At 37.1% G+C, this 15,594-nt stretch overlaps 1 protein-coding gene across 1 annotated transcript in view; it reads right to left on the bottom strand.

Moving 5' to 3' along the window:
* LOC108572471 (homeobox protein Nkx-6.2-like) overlaps positions 1-15,594 on the bottom strand; it is a 41,314-nt gene that overhangs the window by 19,323 nt on the left and 6,397 nt on the right. The window contains exons 2-3 of the mRNA XM_017934712.1: positions 10,851-10,961; positions 997-1,205 (exon numbers count right to left, since the gene is read on the bottom strand). Coding sequence (XP_017790201.1) covers positions 997-1,205; positions 10,851-10,961 — 320 coding nt within the window. The remainder of the gene's footprint in view (positions 1-996; positions 1,206-10,850; positions 10,962-15,594) is intronic.

Genomic DNA, 15,594 nt, shown 5'->3' with positions numbered 1-15,594 from the left:
CATCCTGGCGACGCCGTGCGTCTGATTTCATGAGGACCGATTTTAACCCTGCCATGCTACTCGTAGTTTTCTTACGTTAACGATATCTGGGTGAAAATGCGCCTATTCTAATTGAAAAGCAGACGTATTCATCTTTTGATAAAATGATATACTTTTAGTTGAAACTATATATATTAATAATTTGAATAAGTAGGTACCGTATTTTTCGGTTACCGTATCACCCCATATTTATGGGACGATTTTTAGAAAAGAATATTTTATTAGGTATATAAAGATATTTTCAAATTCTTGCTTAATTTATTTATTGTTAAAACAATTCGTACTAGCAATATTCACCTACCATCACTGGCGTGCTGTACTAATTTTATTAACATATTGCGCCAGTAATTGAACTTCTCTAATAGCTTCGATACAGTATAAAGATTCGTATTTTAATGTTACCTTACCATAAGACGCACTCCAATTTTAAGTCGATTTTTCTATGTAAAAAGGTGCGTCTTATGGTTATATTAGGTTTTACAGAGACTATTTTTACCCTGAAGAACCAAAAAATGGCAAAAAAGAAAAGTTGCACGATATTTCTATCGAGGTTCTCTACAAACTGCAGCGTTTCAGGAGAATCAAAATTCTCAGGGTACCAAAATTGCCTTGCTAACATTACCTAATTGGAGAAAACAAACAAATTTCCCATATAAATCGAACACTTCTCTGACACAGTAGATATACAATACAAACATTCTCCTCTTCACCAACTGCCAAAGAATTCGTCTAAATTTTCCAATACCTCCGAAATTCTTTTCTCGTAAACTTCCACATACGCATAAAGAAAACGTCTCACACCTAACTCCTAATAGCTCAGCAAGGGACCACGACAGACTCATCAACGAGAAAACCCGAGCATGTCGACAAACTAATAGCCTCTTAATCGTCAGAGACTCCCCCAGAAGGCAGCAAACGAAAGAAGAAAAAAAAGGAGAACAAACTCTAGACGCTTACCTTGACTTGGGATTCCGACATGCCGAGGGCGTAGGCCAATTTAGCTCTCTCCGGGCCAGCTAGGTATTTCGTTTGCTCGAACGTTTTCTCGAGGGCGAAGATTTGCTGGCCGCTGAACGTCGGCCTGGTGTGCTTCTTCTTGCCACCCTCGTGTTCGCCAGCTCCGCCGGAGCCTGTCATCGTTTGCTGACAACCCAGCTGTTGCGACACTGTAACATCGATATCTTCCAGGGATTCTCTTCGTCGCTTCAATAACATCTCCCCCCCCCCCCCCTTTCTCTCTTTCTTTTTCCTCGTTATTTCTATTCATCCGCCGAAAAAATCACGGCCACTCGACGCATCCGGTGCGCGATACCCAGTGACTTAAGACTCGATTGTTTGGGAAGAAAACGAACTCTGTTTTCGGATTAGACTCTACTGTTGGATATGTGTGTATGTTTGATGGCAGGAAAATTTAGGAGAATTAGCTTCTGGATTTTTTGGTTTAGTTGTTCTAGGAATGTGAAGGGATATAGTGATCGTTACGATGGATTATTGTGTCGTGGTGATAAATATGTTTCTTTTAGATTTTGAATGCAAATTAACGATTTAGCGTGTTTAAGATCTTTTAGGAGTATGAAGGGGTAGTATCTATTTTTGTTTAGATATTTCTGTTAGGATTTGGTCATTTATGCTTCGATGTTACGTTGATATAATAATGGATATTCTATGATAAGTATGATAGTATTATATTCATCTTTAGAGAAATTTTCATGAAATTATTTTGAGAAATTATACTTGTTTCGTCGGAGAAGATACACCTGCCTGTGTCACTCAATGATGTTGATATATTCAGTTTCATGTGAGTTCTATATTTTTAGAATTTACTATGATATAGTGACTCCTTAAATAACACTCTAATACTGAATAACAATTTGTCTAAGTGACAGTGAATATTTCACAAGTATTTTTGTAGAAGTCAATTTTAAATTATATACTTACTACTTTGAATATCATTTTAGATGAAATGGTAACAATGGTATAGCAGATGGTAAATTTGTTTGAAAATTTGTAATTTTCTGTTGAAAAAGGATTATCATATTGATATTGTCTATTTGGTGGTTCGAACAGCGAAACTTATCCAACCAATCAGAGTTGACCTCCCTTTTACCAAGCAATTAATCTTCATCAATTTTGCGTCATTCTTCTTGCTAACGGTCGCGCATTTCGTATCGACAATTTACATAGGCTATCGATAATTGCGTCATAAATTTACATCTCGTTACACGCCAAAAATGTTCTGTACGACACATCTATTAAAAACCATCCAATTATTCCACGATAACACGCCGTGATTGCGACCTTTTGCGGTACTCTGTTCAATCTCTCTATCTCGTTCACCTCATCAACATTAAAAAGTGATATTAATTCTGGGAACACGTTTCCTGACGATTATAAATGTCACCTGAATTAAAAATTAGAAAGTCGTTATTTTTACAAACTCACAACTTCCACTTTAAACAATTTCTCTGCACTATTCAACATTTTCCTTCTATTTCCAGAATTAGCAAAATTTCCTTTCTGTAGCTTTCCAATTTTTCCCCCACTTCCTAATTCCACTTTAGACAATTTTCCTTCAATATTCAACATTTCCGACTCTATCAATTTTTCATGGATTTCCAAAATTACCAAAATTTCTTTTATCCAAATTTTTCAATTCTCCACATATTTCCTCTAATTTTCTCACTCTCCTTTTTCCAAATTTCCAACTTTTCCTCTCTTTACATTACTCTACCCCTGTAAAGTCAATTCAACAATTCTCCAATTTACATATTTACCATGTCTCGTGGAACGTTAGTACGTCATTTCAGGATCGGTTCGATGAGAAAAAGGGGAGATTAGAGTTTAATTTGACGGAATCACGCGTTCAAGGGTTAAACACTTGTGCGATAGACCGCAATCATGGCGTCTCGACGGTTGCCGGCACGTGGCGGCCACGTGAGCTTAGCGTTCCGCAAATAGGCGGACTTTGTTATCGTTATCCTTGCCTTCACGGTTGATCCTGGTTACTCCAGAAGGGAGACACGATCCTACAGAACAGATAACGCCGTTGAATAGAACGGCACGTGACAGAGGGGTGAAATTGGCCTGGCATTATCACGGCGTGAACATGTTCACGGACCATCTAACGCAGAAAACCAATGTGATTAGCATGTATCTTAGGTTCGGCGAACTAATCGTGTGGAAAATTGCGAGAAAATTGTCTTTTAATATTTTATACGAATATAGAGTAGGTAGGTATACAGGGTAGTTCGTTTATCTCTCGCACTTGAAATAATCATAGATAAAAGAATAATAGATAACGATATATTAGTAATTTTTCATGTTCAAGGTCATTTTGAGGACGCAAAGGTATATACTAGTGCTCTTATTATCCGGCTCTGAGTATCCGTACTTGGAACCGAGTATCCGATATTTTATCATGATAACTCAAACATAAAACTCTCCTTGCTTGGATTTCAATTGAAGAGATCAAGTTTAAGTAAAGCGATTAAAAGAAGAAATACGAAGAGTAATATATCAGGTCATCCCATAAGTCGTGTCGCCTCTCATCGCAGTTTATATAAACATCCGTATCTTATTTCGGCGAACTGTTCATGAAAATTTCTCCCTATGCTTTTCAAGAGGTAAGAGGTCAAGAGGTTCCATTTAAGAAAATTCAAACAACGAGCGTCAACGAAATTCATTTTCAGCATTGTATGCTGTCGGCTAAAAAATATTTGTGACGTGTACGGTAAAGATGTTTTAAGTGTAAGAAAATGTCAAAGGTGGTTTTCCAAACTTCGCAATGGGGTTTTGGATCTTTCCGATAAACCAGTGTTTTAATTCAAAACCTCAAGAATTTTTTGAAAATGGAATTAAGCGGTTGATTGAGAGTCATTGAAAACGATGGACAATAACGATTAAAAGTAAATGTAACATTTTATACTTAAACTCATCGGCAAAAAACGACACGACTTATCTGATGACCTAATATTAATACGAAAAAGTAATTAAAAAGGTAATTTAAATAATTTGGAAAATACGTATGTATGATGAAAGTAGTATGCATAATACTGTAGAGTATAAAAAAAAAATGTAATTTATACGTAATATTAATGTAACGTAGCTGATGGCTTGACGACGATTGATTGTCGAGAATCGTTAGTTGCCGATCGCTTGAGAAACAAAAGATGCACGCGTACAGTTGCGGTCATTAATTTCCGGTCACTGTTAGAACAGTATAACTGTTTTAAAATTGGACCAAACGACTTGAGTTTCTTTGAGAAGTTTCAAGGATTAGTTTACTAGATGACGTGTGCAAAAAATTTGGAAAAAATTGCAATTTGTGGGAATCGCGAAGAAAATTGTAAAGATCACTGTTTACAACTTTTTTACCTGAGCTTGTTGTGAAAATTTAAAACGTACGTTTTGTAGATCCATGTCCATTGTATGTATGCTGAAAATTTCATCGAAATCGGATGATGCAGCAACAAGCGACAGGCATCGAAAGATGTAAGAATCTTTAGATTTATTACAATTGTAGGATGAAAGTCGTGAAAAACAGTGATTTTCATAATTTTTAACAGTTTGCAATTCAGAGCAACGTTGACCGATTTCGACACATGTGGCTTTGGCCCGTACAGACACTGGACAGTATCCGGATATCCGAATGTAAATTTTGCAAGAGCCCTAGTGTATACCTTGTTACATTTGTCACGAAATACTCTATAATAAAAAATTATAAATAAGGATATATTGAAAAAATTCAAAGTGATTTCATGGTCCTATGAGAATAGTTTGTTGAATTTGTCATAGAATGGAAAAAATTAGGTTTTATGGAATGAAAAACTGCAGGTGACCTTGAAATCTTGCAGTTTCGAAAATAATGTGAAGGGTGTTCTATCAGTCATAATATACACCCTTTTAAATCGAATTGTTTTACAAAGACAGTTTACTTTACTTGTAAAACGAGTGGAGATATTTTAGGTGCAAGAGATAAATGGAACACCCTGTATATCGTTGAGTTGGTTTAATTATCAATGGAACATGATTTTTTTGAAGATTATTTGCTTAGTTTGGAAAATTTTGTTCTACCTGATTCCTTTTTATTGCGGTGTAAAATATTAGTGCAAGTAAATGAATACTAATTTTTGATTTTTAGAGGATTTAGTATTCGTGGAAGTAAGTGAAACACGCCCAGTTACTTGTTGAGTGATCTTGTTCAGTTTATGACATCGTATCTTGTAAATTGATTTTATTTTGTTGGAATAAGTGAAGCGATTAGAATTTGGTCTATGAATTTTCATATGAAATTATGCTATTAATAAAGTTTGCGCATGCAGAGTGTAAAAATTAATAATGTAGTACATCTTCATCGTTAATCTTTGAGTAAATTGTTTAGGCGAACGACTTCTAAAATCATACCAAGTAAAGTATGAACAATTTTCTTGTAACAATAAAACAGAAGATGAAGTTTCTATACCTAACATAACATGTATGCATGAACGTTTATCCCTTCTCTAAATCGTCCAAAGGTCCAGTAGCTTATATACGAGAATGTACCTGCAATTTATTAGTCCTTTGATACCAATAAAATTACCATAGTACCAAACGATAGTTTTCCTCCTTTGATTAACCCCCATCTTTTTCTCCCAACCTTCTCCCCCAATTTAACAATTCTTTAACAAAATGATCTTTCGAAATTTCATTCAACTTCTCACAAGTATCATAAATTCCAACTTTATCTCGAATCCATCGCTCTTTCCAATCACAGGTAGTTCTCGCTTTACGAATTTTCTCGATCGGTATTTTTACTTTAAATTGTACGGGGAATCACACCACTCGCTTTACGAATTCCCGATTTACGAACGGTCGCCAGGAATCAATTAACCCTTTGAGTACCATGCTTTCATACATATATGCGTTCACATAACACTATGAACACATTCAATAACTTACATATTTTTAAGCAATAACCGTACCGACACTTTATGTAATCCGGTCAAATGACCGGTTACGAAGTAACCATATTTGTTCCGAAAGGAATACAGGTGATTGTCAATTTAATATAGGAAACAACGCAGAAAATAGCCTTTAGATAATAATAAAAGAAAAAAATTACATACTTTTATTTTTAACAAAATACGGGGGAAAAACAGGTGCATGGTTTTAATTCGAAATTTTAAAACCGGTCATTTGACCGGGGCGTGGTACGGTTAGTGTTAAGAAAAGTACAATTTTGAAATGATTTAGCGTAAAATAAGAAGATTGAAATAGTGACCTAGTTATATGTTCACAAGCAATCAGTACCTCAACACGGTACGTAGTCCTCCGTCTTCAAAGGGTTAATTCGTAGAGACAGGAAATAGCTGTATACGAAAACGTGTTGGAAAATGAAAATAATGATTTCACGATGCAAGAATTTTGGACAAGAAAATAGTAAACTACCTGTTCGTACACCTGATCCTCGAATCTCTATTACAAATTCGTCGCACGATTTTAACACCCGGTACACCGCGCGTAGCGGCGTGGCGAGATCAATCTTGCCTTAGGGATGACAGGACGGCGAGACTGACACGCATAAATTTCCGCAAAAAGCACGGACTTATCGAATTACCAGGCATGGAAAGTTCTGCAGAGAGTTTACGCAGTTTCTAAGTAGATGAATAGGGGATATCGCGTGAAACGTGTAACGCCCGATCGTGAGCAGAGGGTGGAGAGTGCGGTAAGCAGCTCATTAGAACCCTCCCCGCCGACTGGCCATTATTGCCTCGTTCCGTATTCCGTTACAAATTGCTTTATTAAATTAAAGTCCCACAACCCATACTGTTGTGACGACCCCACGCCTCTCTCTCTCTCTCTCTCTCTCTCTCTCTCTTTTCCTCTCTCCTGGCCCCCTTTTCTCTGTTACAATTCCTCCTTCGCTTTTGCATCATCCCCTCGACCCATGTGCCGCTCGCGTAAACGCGTCTGACCGCGTGCTGCAGCCTTCTGAGCCCTTCTTAATTACGCCACCGAATTTTACTGAATATCTCCTTCGGATATTGTCCACAACATGGATTCTTTAGATCTTTTTTTTTTTGGGGTGCTTTGAATCTCCGAGGTTTTACATTGTTGCAAATGTATTATAAATTCTGCACAGAATAATAACGAACATTCGTATTCTTCGGTGAAAATTGACTTTACACTGTCTGATCAATGCTGTCCTCGTTCTACTTAAAATCTCTTCATACCTCTTTATTACTCTGTTCCATTTAAAACGTCCTGTTTATCAGTTTACCGAATTTTCTTTATAGTCAGTTGTCCGCCAAGACAGAAACACTACCTTAATAATCCAGCATCCTGAATAATCTCTCTCAATACCCTCAAGCCAACAAGATCACTGTCTCCTCCCGCCATAACCCTTTGAGGACGATGAACCCATAGACGTGTTCAGTAAACGCCATCAACGTAGTCGATGATTTCGTATATAGTCTCTTATCGAAACTACTCTCGTACTGTTTATTTTAACCCTTTACCTACTAAGAATCTCTGTAATCATCATAGATAACGTGCTAACAGCGAGGTGCTGATATCCCAAAAGTAGACTCTAGCAGGTCAGTTAAGGTATATAACTCATAAACATATCTACATCTACACCTCCCGCAGCATTAACACCTCACAGCCCATCCCAAAAAACAAAGAAAAAAGTAACCCCCCCCCCCAAAAATTCAAATTCACAATATTCAAAGATTCACCCCCGAAAACCGCGAAACTCCAACAGCCAACTCCCTCTCAGAAACTTCTCTCGTATATCGGTTCCACGGCCCCAGCGATTTGTAAAAGCGATTAAGGGCCCCGCAAAAAAAAATCACAAACAAAGTGAAAGAACACGTGACGTCGATGGCCATCGCGAGAGCGAGAGAGAAAGAGAGGGAGAAAGAGAACATCCCCTTTCGAGAGCATACATCAGCACCGCCGCCGGTGGCACATGTGCCACACCAACCACACACGCATACATCATCAAACTCTATGTACACACGCGCGCGCATGTACCCTTACAATTCACCAAAAGAAGAAGAAGAACCAAAGGAAAGCATATACACCCAACGAGGACAGTATTCAGACTCTCTCTCTCATCCCCCCCCCTCCCCACTCCACCCCCTTTCGCTCCTCTTTAGAAAGAGGGTAGTGCAGCAAGAAGGGTGACGAGATAGGATACTAGCATGTAAGTACGGTGGAACGCGTGTGGAAGGGCGTGGACGGGCGAGCGTGTGTTGTTTCAGCGTTTCGTGTCGGCCACGGATGTCACTGCGGGACGAATAAGAGGGTGGCGCGGCGGTAGGAATATCATATTCAATATCAACCCTCGTATCCCGGCGAGGCCTGTTCTCTCCAATCCCCCCCCACATGCTATATCCTTTTCCCCCCACCCCGAACGAGTTTCACGGGTGCCTGTGGCCTCCCTGCTTTCCACACTCACGTGAATAACTCTGGCAATATTTTAACTGTGCGGTGTATCCGCGTTTCTGCTGCGCCTTTTGCGGATCCAACGGGGTTCCATACCAAGCGGCTGACTTACATACGTCGTGAAATATATAATATATCGATACGCGCTATATATTCTACGGTTGAGCGGCGATCGGACAGCGGGCGAAGAAGCGATGAAACGAGCGTTCCGGGAGTTAGCCGCTGAATGTTCGGGGTAGTACCGAGTGGTTTTACGTTTGTATTAAATACTCTAGGTGAGGGAATTGAATTTTGACGATTCTCGAAGAGGTGTTGCAGGATGTTCGGGTTAAGTTGAAATGGTACAGGGTTAATGCAACTCATTTTTACAATAAAAATTCAAGACGTTCTCAGTTGAAGGGCAATTAACTCCTTGACTTGTAATTTCTTTTTAGTGACTGTGCGTCCAAGCGTCAACAGTTTACTGTTTTAGTACTGTATTAGGTAAGCAAAGCTGATGTATTATAAACTAATACAAAAGTTAGAATCGAAAGTAGCTTTTATTACGAATGTAACCATTTTTCTCGCATCTTGGCCAGAATCTCTGCCACGAGTCGTTACAAGGTAAAGGGTTAATAGTCTCATAAGAAACATCGCTCTATTTATGTATGCCGATTTCGATCAAATTTTGCACGCAGCTAGAGAATCCAGAGATATCAGACACGCGCTTTTCTTAGCTGCTAATATTCATGTTTAAGGGGGTAAAATCACCCTTGAAATTCGCGGGCAGGAAGGCTATTAATTAGAATATCTTGAAAACGAACTGACATGTTTAGAGAAAAATGTTAAATACGTATTCTGTCTACTTCTTCGCGATGAATAATATAACGTGAACGAAATTTGGGCAAGATTGTAGACGGCGCCACCATAGTTGAAAATATCATATTCTTGTAAATATTTTCTATGTGACGTCGAAAGGGTTTATGCGAGGATTTCGAAAAGGATAGTAATTTTGAATCGACGTAAAGAATCTTTGTACTGACACGAAGGAAAGTTTAACTCACGATGTTCATGCTGAGACACTATTTATGAGAGTTGTTCGAGACGAAAAAAATTGAGGTTAGGTACTCGTCAATTTTTTCCCCGTGTTTCATGCAGCCGAAAAAAAAGCTGTTTTCTTAGATACCATTGGAGCGGCATTTAGCATCGTGCGACGACACGTGTTTTTTCGCTTCGGTCAACCGATTTCCACGGTCGCAAAAGCAAACACGAACAGCTGTCAAATCTGTACTAATATCAGCCGGAAAACGAAATATCCCGCGGCGAGAAAAATATCTCGAGCCCTCTTCCACTGCTACGTATCTTTTTCACTTCAACGTCTTCATTTTTTCTCCTTTCCACTTTTTCTTTTTCCATCGTCTCTATCCCGGTGACGATCTTTACTTGGAGATAAATATTGTTTCCTCCGTTCCAGACATCGATACGTTCCTCTATTTAGCTGGTGTATTTGGACAGTTGCAAAACAAATTGTAATTAGAGAGAGAGAAAAATATCGGGAATAATTGTCGAACGTCAAGGAAGAATAATACATTAATTCACGAAATTACATTTACTGGACGTGTCTCGGTTACTATTACGAACACCGAACCTTCTTATTAAGAAAATTCTTCGCAATTGAATTTTGACGATTCTTGAAGAGGCGTTGCAGGATGTTCGGGTTAAATTTAAATGGAACAGGGTTAATGCAACTCATTTTTACAATAAAAATTCAAGACGCTCTCAGTTGAAGAGCAATTAACTCCTCGACTTGTAATTTCTTTTTAGTGACTGTCCATCTAAGCGTCAATAGTTTACTGTTTTAGTACTGTATTAGGTAAGCTAGAATCGATTAGAATCGAAAGTAACTTTTATTACGAATATACTACTTTCCGAATGCAACAGATCAATATTTGATCAAAAATTGGTAGTATCTACCAATAACGTGCTGCACAATTTTACAAAATTGTATTCTCTTATTCTCCAGCAATGCGTAAAATACTGTGCATCTAAATGAAATTTTTTTTTTTTAACAATGATAATACATTAATTCACAAAATAATATTCGCCAGACATGTTCCATTTGTATCATTACAAATACTAACTTCCTCAATAATTTATCAAATACTTTTCGTCATCTGGAGTTTCTAACGAATGTTTCTTTTTTGTCGAAGAAATTCACAAAATATTAATTTAAAAAATAATATTCACTGGAAGCGATTCACTTACTATCACAAATAACGCTGAATTCATTTTGTTGTGCGATCTATAAACGTCGAGAACAATCTCTGTTCTAATACGTTCGAGTGAATTGTACATACATATTTCCGCGGGCGAAACGCGAAATACATCTCGAAAAGGAAACTCACGTGTGTGTAGTCTTGCTCGCCATGCCAGGGGATCACTGACTAATCCCTGAAGACCTGGCCAATAGACAGCAGGATGCCGTGGTTCCGTTCTTTGTTGAAATTGCCCGATACCTGCATTCAAAACCAAACACAACCATGAACGTACTGTATATATAGATGTTCCCTCTTCTTGCGTCTGCTCTTTACAGCTTCCTCGAATTTTATCTAAAATTTCCTCTGCCCTTGCTAGCAACTAAATATTCCCTGTGTAAAATAAATTTAACAGATAAGTTGAAAAAACCAAAAATGTCCAGTAGAATATGTAAAATTCTGAAAATAATATTCTAAAAGTTATTGCACAGTAAAGTGAAAAAATTAGAGGATTTTTTATGTAAATAATTCTGTGAAGCAGATATTGTAAATTGAAATTGTAATAATATCCAATGTTCGCTTGTTGCATTTCTAAAAATCATTTCAGAAGACTACATCGTTGAAATAAATGTATTAAAAAATTCAATATCTTATTAATTAAATATAGAAATAGTATCTACTAAAACATAGTGGATAATAGAAGATTGATTTTATAATTGATAAAGATAATGATTGGAATCTTCAACCCCTTGTTGCAATCAGATTAGCATACTGCAGTGATTTATGTAACCCAGTGTCACAACGATATACGTAACAAGAGGAAATCGAGAAAGTAATATTATTTGTATCCCCTTTACAGTTCACTATATCTTTCAAAGAGATCGTGCCAGCGCCAGAGAACCGCAACGCGACGCGTGTGGCCACGAACAATCCAATCGCTAGAGAGGCTTCCAGTCTCGCAAAAACTGCCTAACCCCCTATCGTCACCATTACAACACTATTTTACATTGTTCGCGGCTTTAAAATGTCTCTCGTTCTTCCATCTGTTCGAAAACCCAAAGATTGTATTATTAAACGTTCACCCCGTAAACAATGTTTCAAAAGATCAGATTCTCTTATTAGAATTTTCTAAGAAATAGCAAAATTAACTGTTCACGACTGAATCTACCAATTGGCCAAGCTATCATTCTACTGACAATTCACCTATAACTCAATGCAATTTGACACTAGAGATGAAAATATTTTTCTTTCATTTGACTATGGTGAAAAGAAAAATTTGCGTCGAAACTTTTAACAATTGTTCTGAACACATCCAATTATACACAATGTTTCGATACAAATAGGACTCTTATCTGTTTGCCTCTCAAAAACCTGAAACTCTTGGAACATCTTTGAAAATTAATTCACGACTAAACCTACCAATTAATAAAACCGCCATTCTACCAATAATTCACCATTGAACTTAGCACCCGATTAATCACCCCATAATAATCACAACGTGCTCACAATGCCATCTACACAATTAACCCATCTTCGATAAATTAGCCACACCTGAACCTTATATCCTCCTAACGTTCACAAGAAACCTAAATTTACTAACCGTTCGATTTACAATCAGGTTTATAGAATCTCTGTGAGAAATATTGTTACCTTGTCCAGGTTGTTAGTCGAACCAAAACGTAATTCGGGGAAAAGGTACCTTTTTTCACCCAAAAACTTCCCCTCCACCTTCTTCATCGCCACCTTTTCTAGAAGTTCCTTTTAGCCGTCCACCAATAAAACGTTATTTCCGTTTTAGTGTTCTACCGAGCGGCGCGGTCTCGAAGAACGAGCATTGGAAACGCGACACGAGAGATACGATCGTTACCCCTTTTTGTCCGCTACGTTGAAATCAAATAAAATTTATTGGATCGTAAATGAAGGGGGAGGCGAGGCTTGCTGTGCATGCTCATCAACAAAAATATTCGACGTTTTTGGGATCTGTGTGTGCCGTAACCACGACCGATCGGTTCACAAACGACGAATCCACGGGCTTTAATTGAACTTCCAGCGGAGATTTTTATATGATTTTTTTCAAATGCACACATTTTGTATGGTGTATAGTGGTGATCGATGGGTGTAGTTTGATCGAACGGTTTCGTTAGGCTACCTGACATAGAAGTGCCGCGAATTGAGTAGAAATGTTGGAATAATTTAGAGGCTGTTTGGTTTTATTGCCTTAGGGATGTTTGATGATGATGTTTCTTGAATGGTTTTAGGGTCGTTTAATTGTGGTTTAATTTATGTCTGCAGGAATGTTTCGAATTTTTGGTGATTCGTAGATTTTTTTGGCGTTTTTAGGATTTAGGCTCTAAATTTTACAGTGCGAGATATTCAAGTATTTGATGTTTCTAAGTGTTTTTTTTTTTTTAGGTATTTTGAAGTTTGAAATAGGAGGAATGTTTAAATGTTAAAAAATCTCGAGTGAATATTCGATGGGTTTATGTATTCAGGTATTCAACAATTTTTTTAGTATTCGGGGATTTCAAGCTTTTAAATATTCAGAGCAGGTATTAAATGATTTCAAGTATATTCGATATACCTGCCGAAGAATTTTAAATGTTCAACATGATAAGAAAGTATCAAATATTCAACATACTATAAAATTTCAAATATTCAACATATTAAGAATTCAACTAATAAAATTTCAAACATTCAGTATATTAAGAAAATCTCAAATATTCGACATTTCTTTCACGTATCTTAAAACTTTAACTGTTCGAACTTCGTGCACGGAAAATGCACAACTGCACAATTGGTAGAAAATAGTAGAAATTAAAGATACGAAATCAAATGAACTGAAACATGGGGGATGAAACAGGAACGATCTGGTACGATGGTAAAATTAAAGGGTTGTTCCGGTTCCGTGGGCGCGTGAAACGACGGTGAATTATCGCGAAAGCAGATGCAGCAGCCACGCCGGAAGCCAAGAGGAGGCTGAATGAACACACGGACGCGTATCGAACCTGCGCATTCCGTATTGCGCGACATGCATTGCTCGCCCATTTTACTCGGGGGCGGGTATACATGTTTATACAGCGTGCACCATGAAAAGCGTACTCGCAACAGCTTATACCGCCGCTGGTGGGGAGAATTATACGAACCGGAAGTACTTGGCGTACGTTAAACTATTCACTTCTACGAGTCTTCTATAAGAATTATTTCATACTTTGGACAATGATAAAATACTTGACAAATTTATATTGGGTGTTTTCTTTATTTTTTCATTTTTACGCTGAGATATTTCGAACACTTGGAAACGATTGATTTTTTTTTTAGGAGAATGTTTTTCAGACGATGAAATTGAGAATTTTCAAGAAAATAGATTTTTTACCGAGCTTTTTGAAATATTTCTTTTCACATAGAGTCTATGACGAATGTTTAGGAGTAGAATTCTTGAAGGAGCCAAACTGAGATTATTCTTTAAATTTCTAAAATGAAATTGAGAATTTCTGTTAGTAAGTCTTTTCTGGAAGTGAGATTGGAAATTTGTCTAACAAAAGTAGTGTATCAAATATGTCCCCATAATTCAACCAGATTCCTCCAATAATAGTAATCTTGTATCAATACAGATAATTAATAATCTCGTCTCAAGTATAATTAAACCAGCTCAGCTGTCTGAAGGATACTAATATCCAATTGCTAATCCACCCTAGTATCTCTAAAGTACACTAACATCTAATTACGATCATTTACCAAACATTTGCACATTATTCCAAATTTTGGCAAATATCACAGCAAATTTAGAACAATTTATGAAAAAGCTTATTACTCTGTAGTAATGGAGATTTCGATATTACATAATCAGTACTGCAAAAGCATATAAGTATAGATTTGCTGAGATCGTTCGATACACATATAACACAGTGAACGGTAAAAGAGCTTGGCCAGAATCTGAATCACCCGATTTCAAGTCATTACGAGCACGTTTCTGAGCCAGGTCTCCTTTAGACCTTCTTTAAGGCATCAAACACTTCATAAAGATTCCCCTAGTATTGATTTCATATTTTTCTCCGCCTGTGGCAATAAAACGCGTAAATTTTCACTGAAAACTTTACGAATTTTAATTACTATATTCTTAGAATTTTTTATCGTAACTAAGTAGAGTGACTAAGATTTAAAAGTTTCCTTTGGTAATTAATATTCAGTGAAATTACTACGCTGAACAATGTTACTTTAAAATTGTTAATTTAACCTGACAAATGCACAAGTATTTACTTAAAACTGTGTCAACTTTAATTATGGTATTTTTAGAATTGTTGAAAAATTTGAAGAAAAAAAACATTTTCTCAGATGAAATTCTAATTAAGCAAAGTGAGAAATATTGAGAAAAATATCAGTTCCAACATTCTTATTTCCTCTTTTCATTAACATTCGGTGAGAATATTGCATTAAAGGATATTAACATTCGAAAAGAAGATTCGGCTGTGGAAAATTTCAACATTCGCAGTATTATCTTTCCTGGGAGAAAATAATATCTTCGTGAGAGAAAACTGCGATAAAATATTGAAATTCTTAAGTATACGAGTGTGTGTTACTGATAGAGCTATCCGTAGAAGCGATCCACGACACGGAGTAACACGGTTGAGCAGCACTGTAGACACTATAAAATTGTTTTCCTTCCAATAAAAGAAGAAATCCTCGGCGTGGCACCCGTAAAAGCTACCGTGGGGTCCCGAAAGAATCTTTCGCGATTTATATCCGGCTGCTGTGCTACTTTTGCCCGTGGCGAACGTTCAAATATCTCGAGGAATCGTTCTCATAATTCGCAATAATGGAACCAGCTATAGTTTAAAAGGACCGCGTGAACATTATTTAAAATCCTTTATTCCCTTCCACTTATTTGTCTCTTATG

The sequence above is a fragment of the Habropoda laboriosa genome, unplaced genomic scaffold (assembly GCF_001263275.1).
Source record: "Habropoda laboriosa isolate 0110345459 unplaced genomic scaffold, ASM126327v1 scaffold65, whole genome shotgun sequence".
In the NCBI taxonomy this organism is placed as follows: domain Eukaryota; kingdom Metazoa; phylum Arthropoda; class Insecta; order Hymenoptera; family Apidae; genus Habropoda; species Habropoda laboriosa.
Note: the sequence above shows the minus strand (reverse complement) of the source record. Positions and strands in the feature narration are given on the sequence as shown.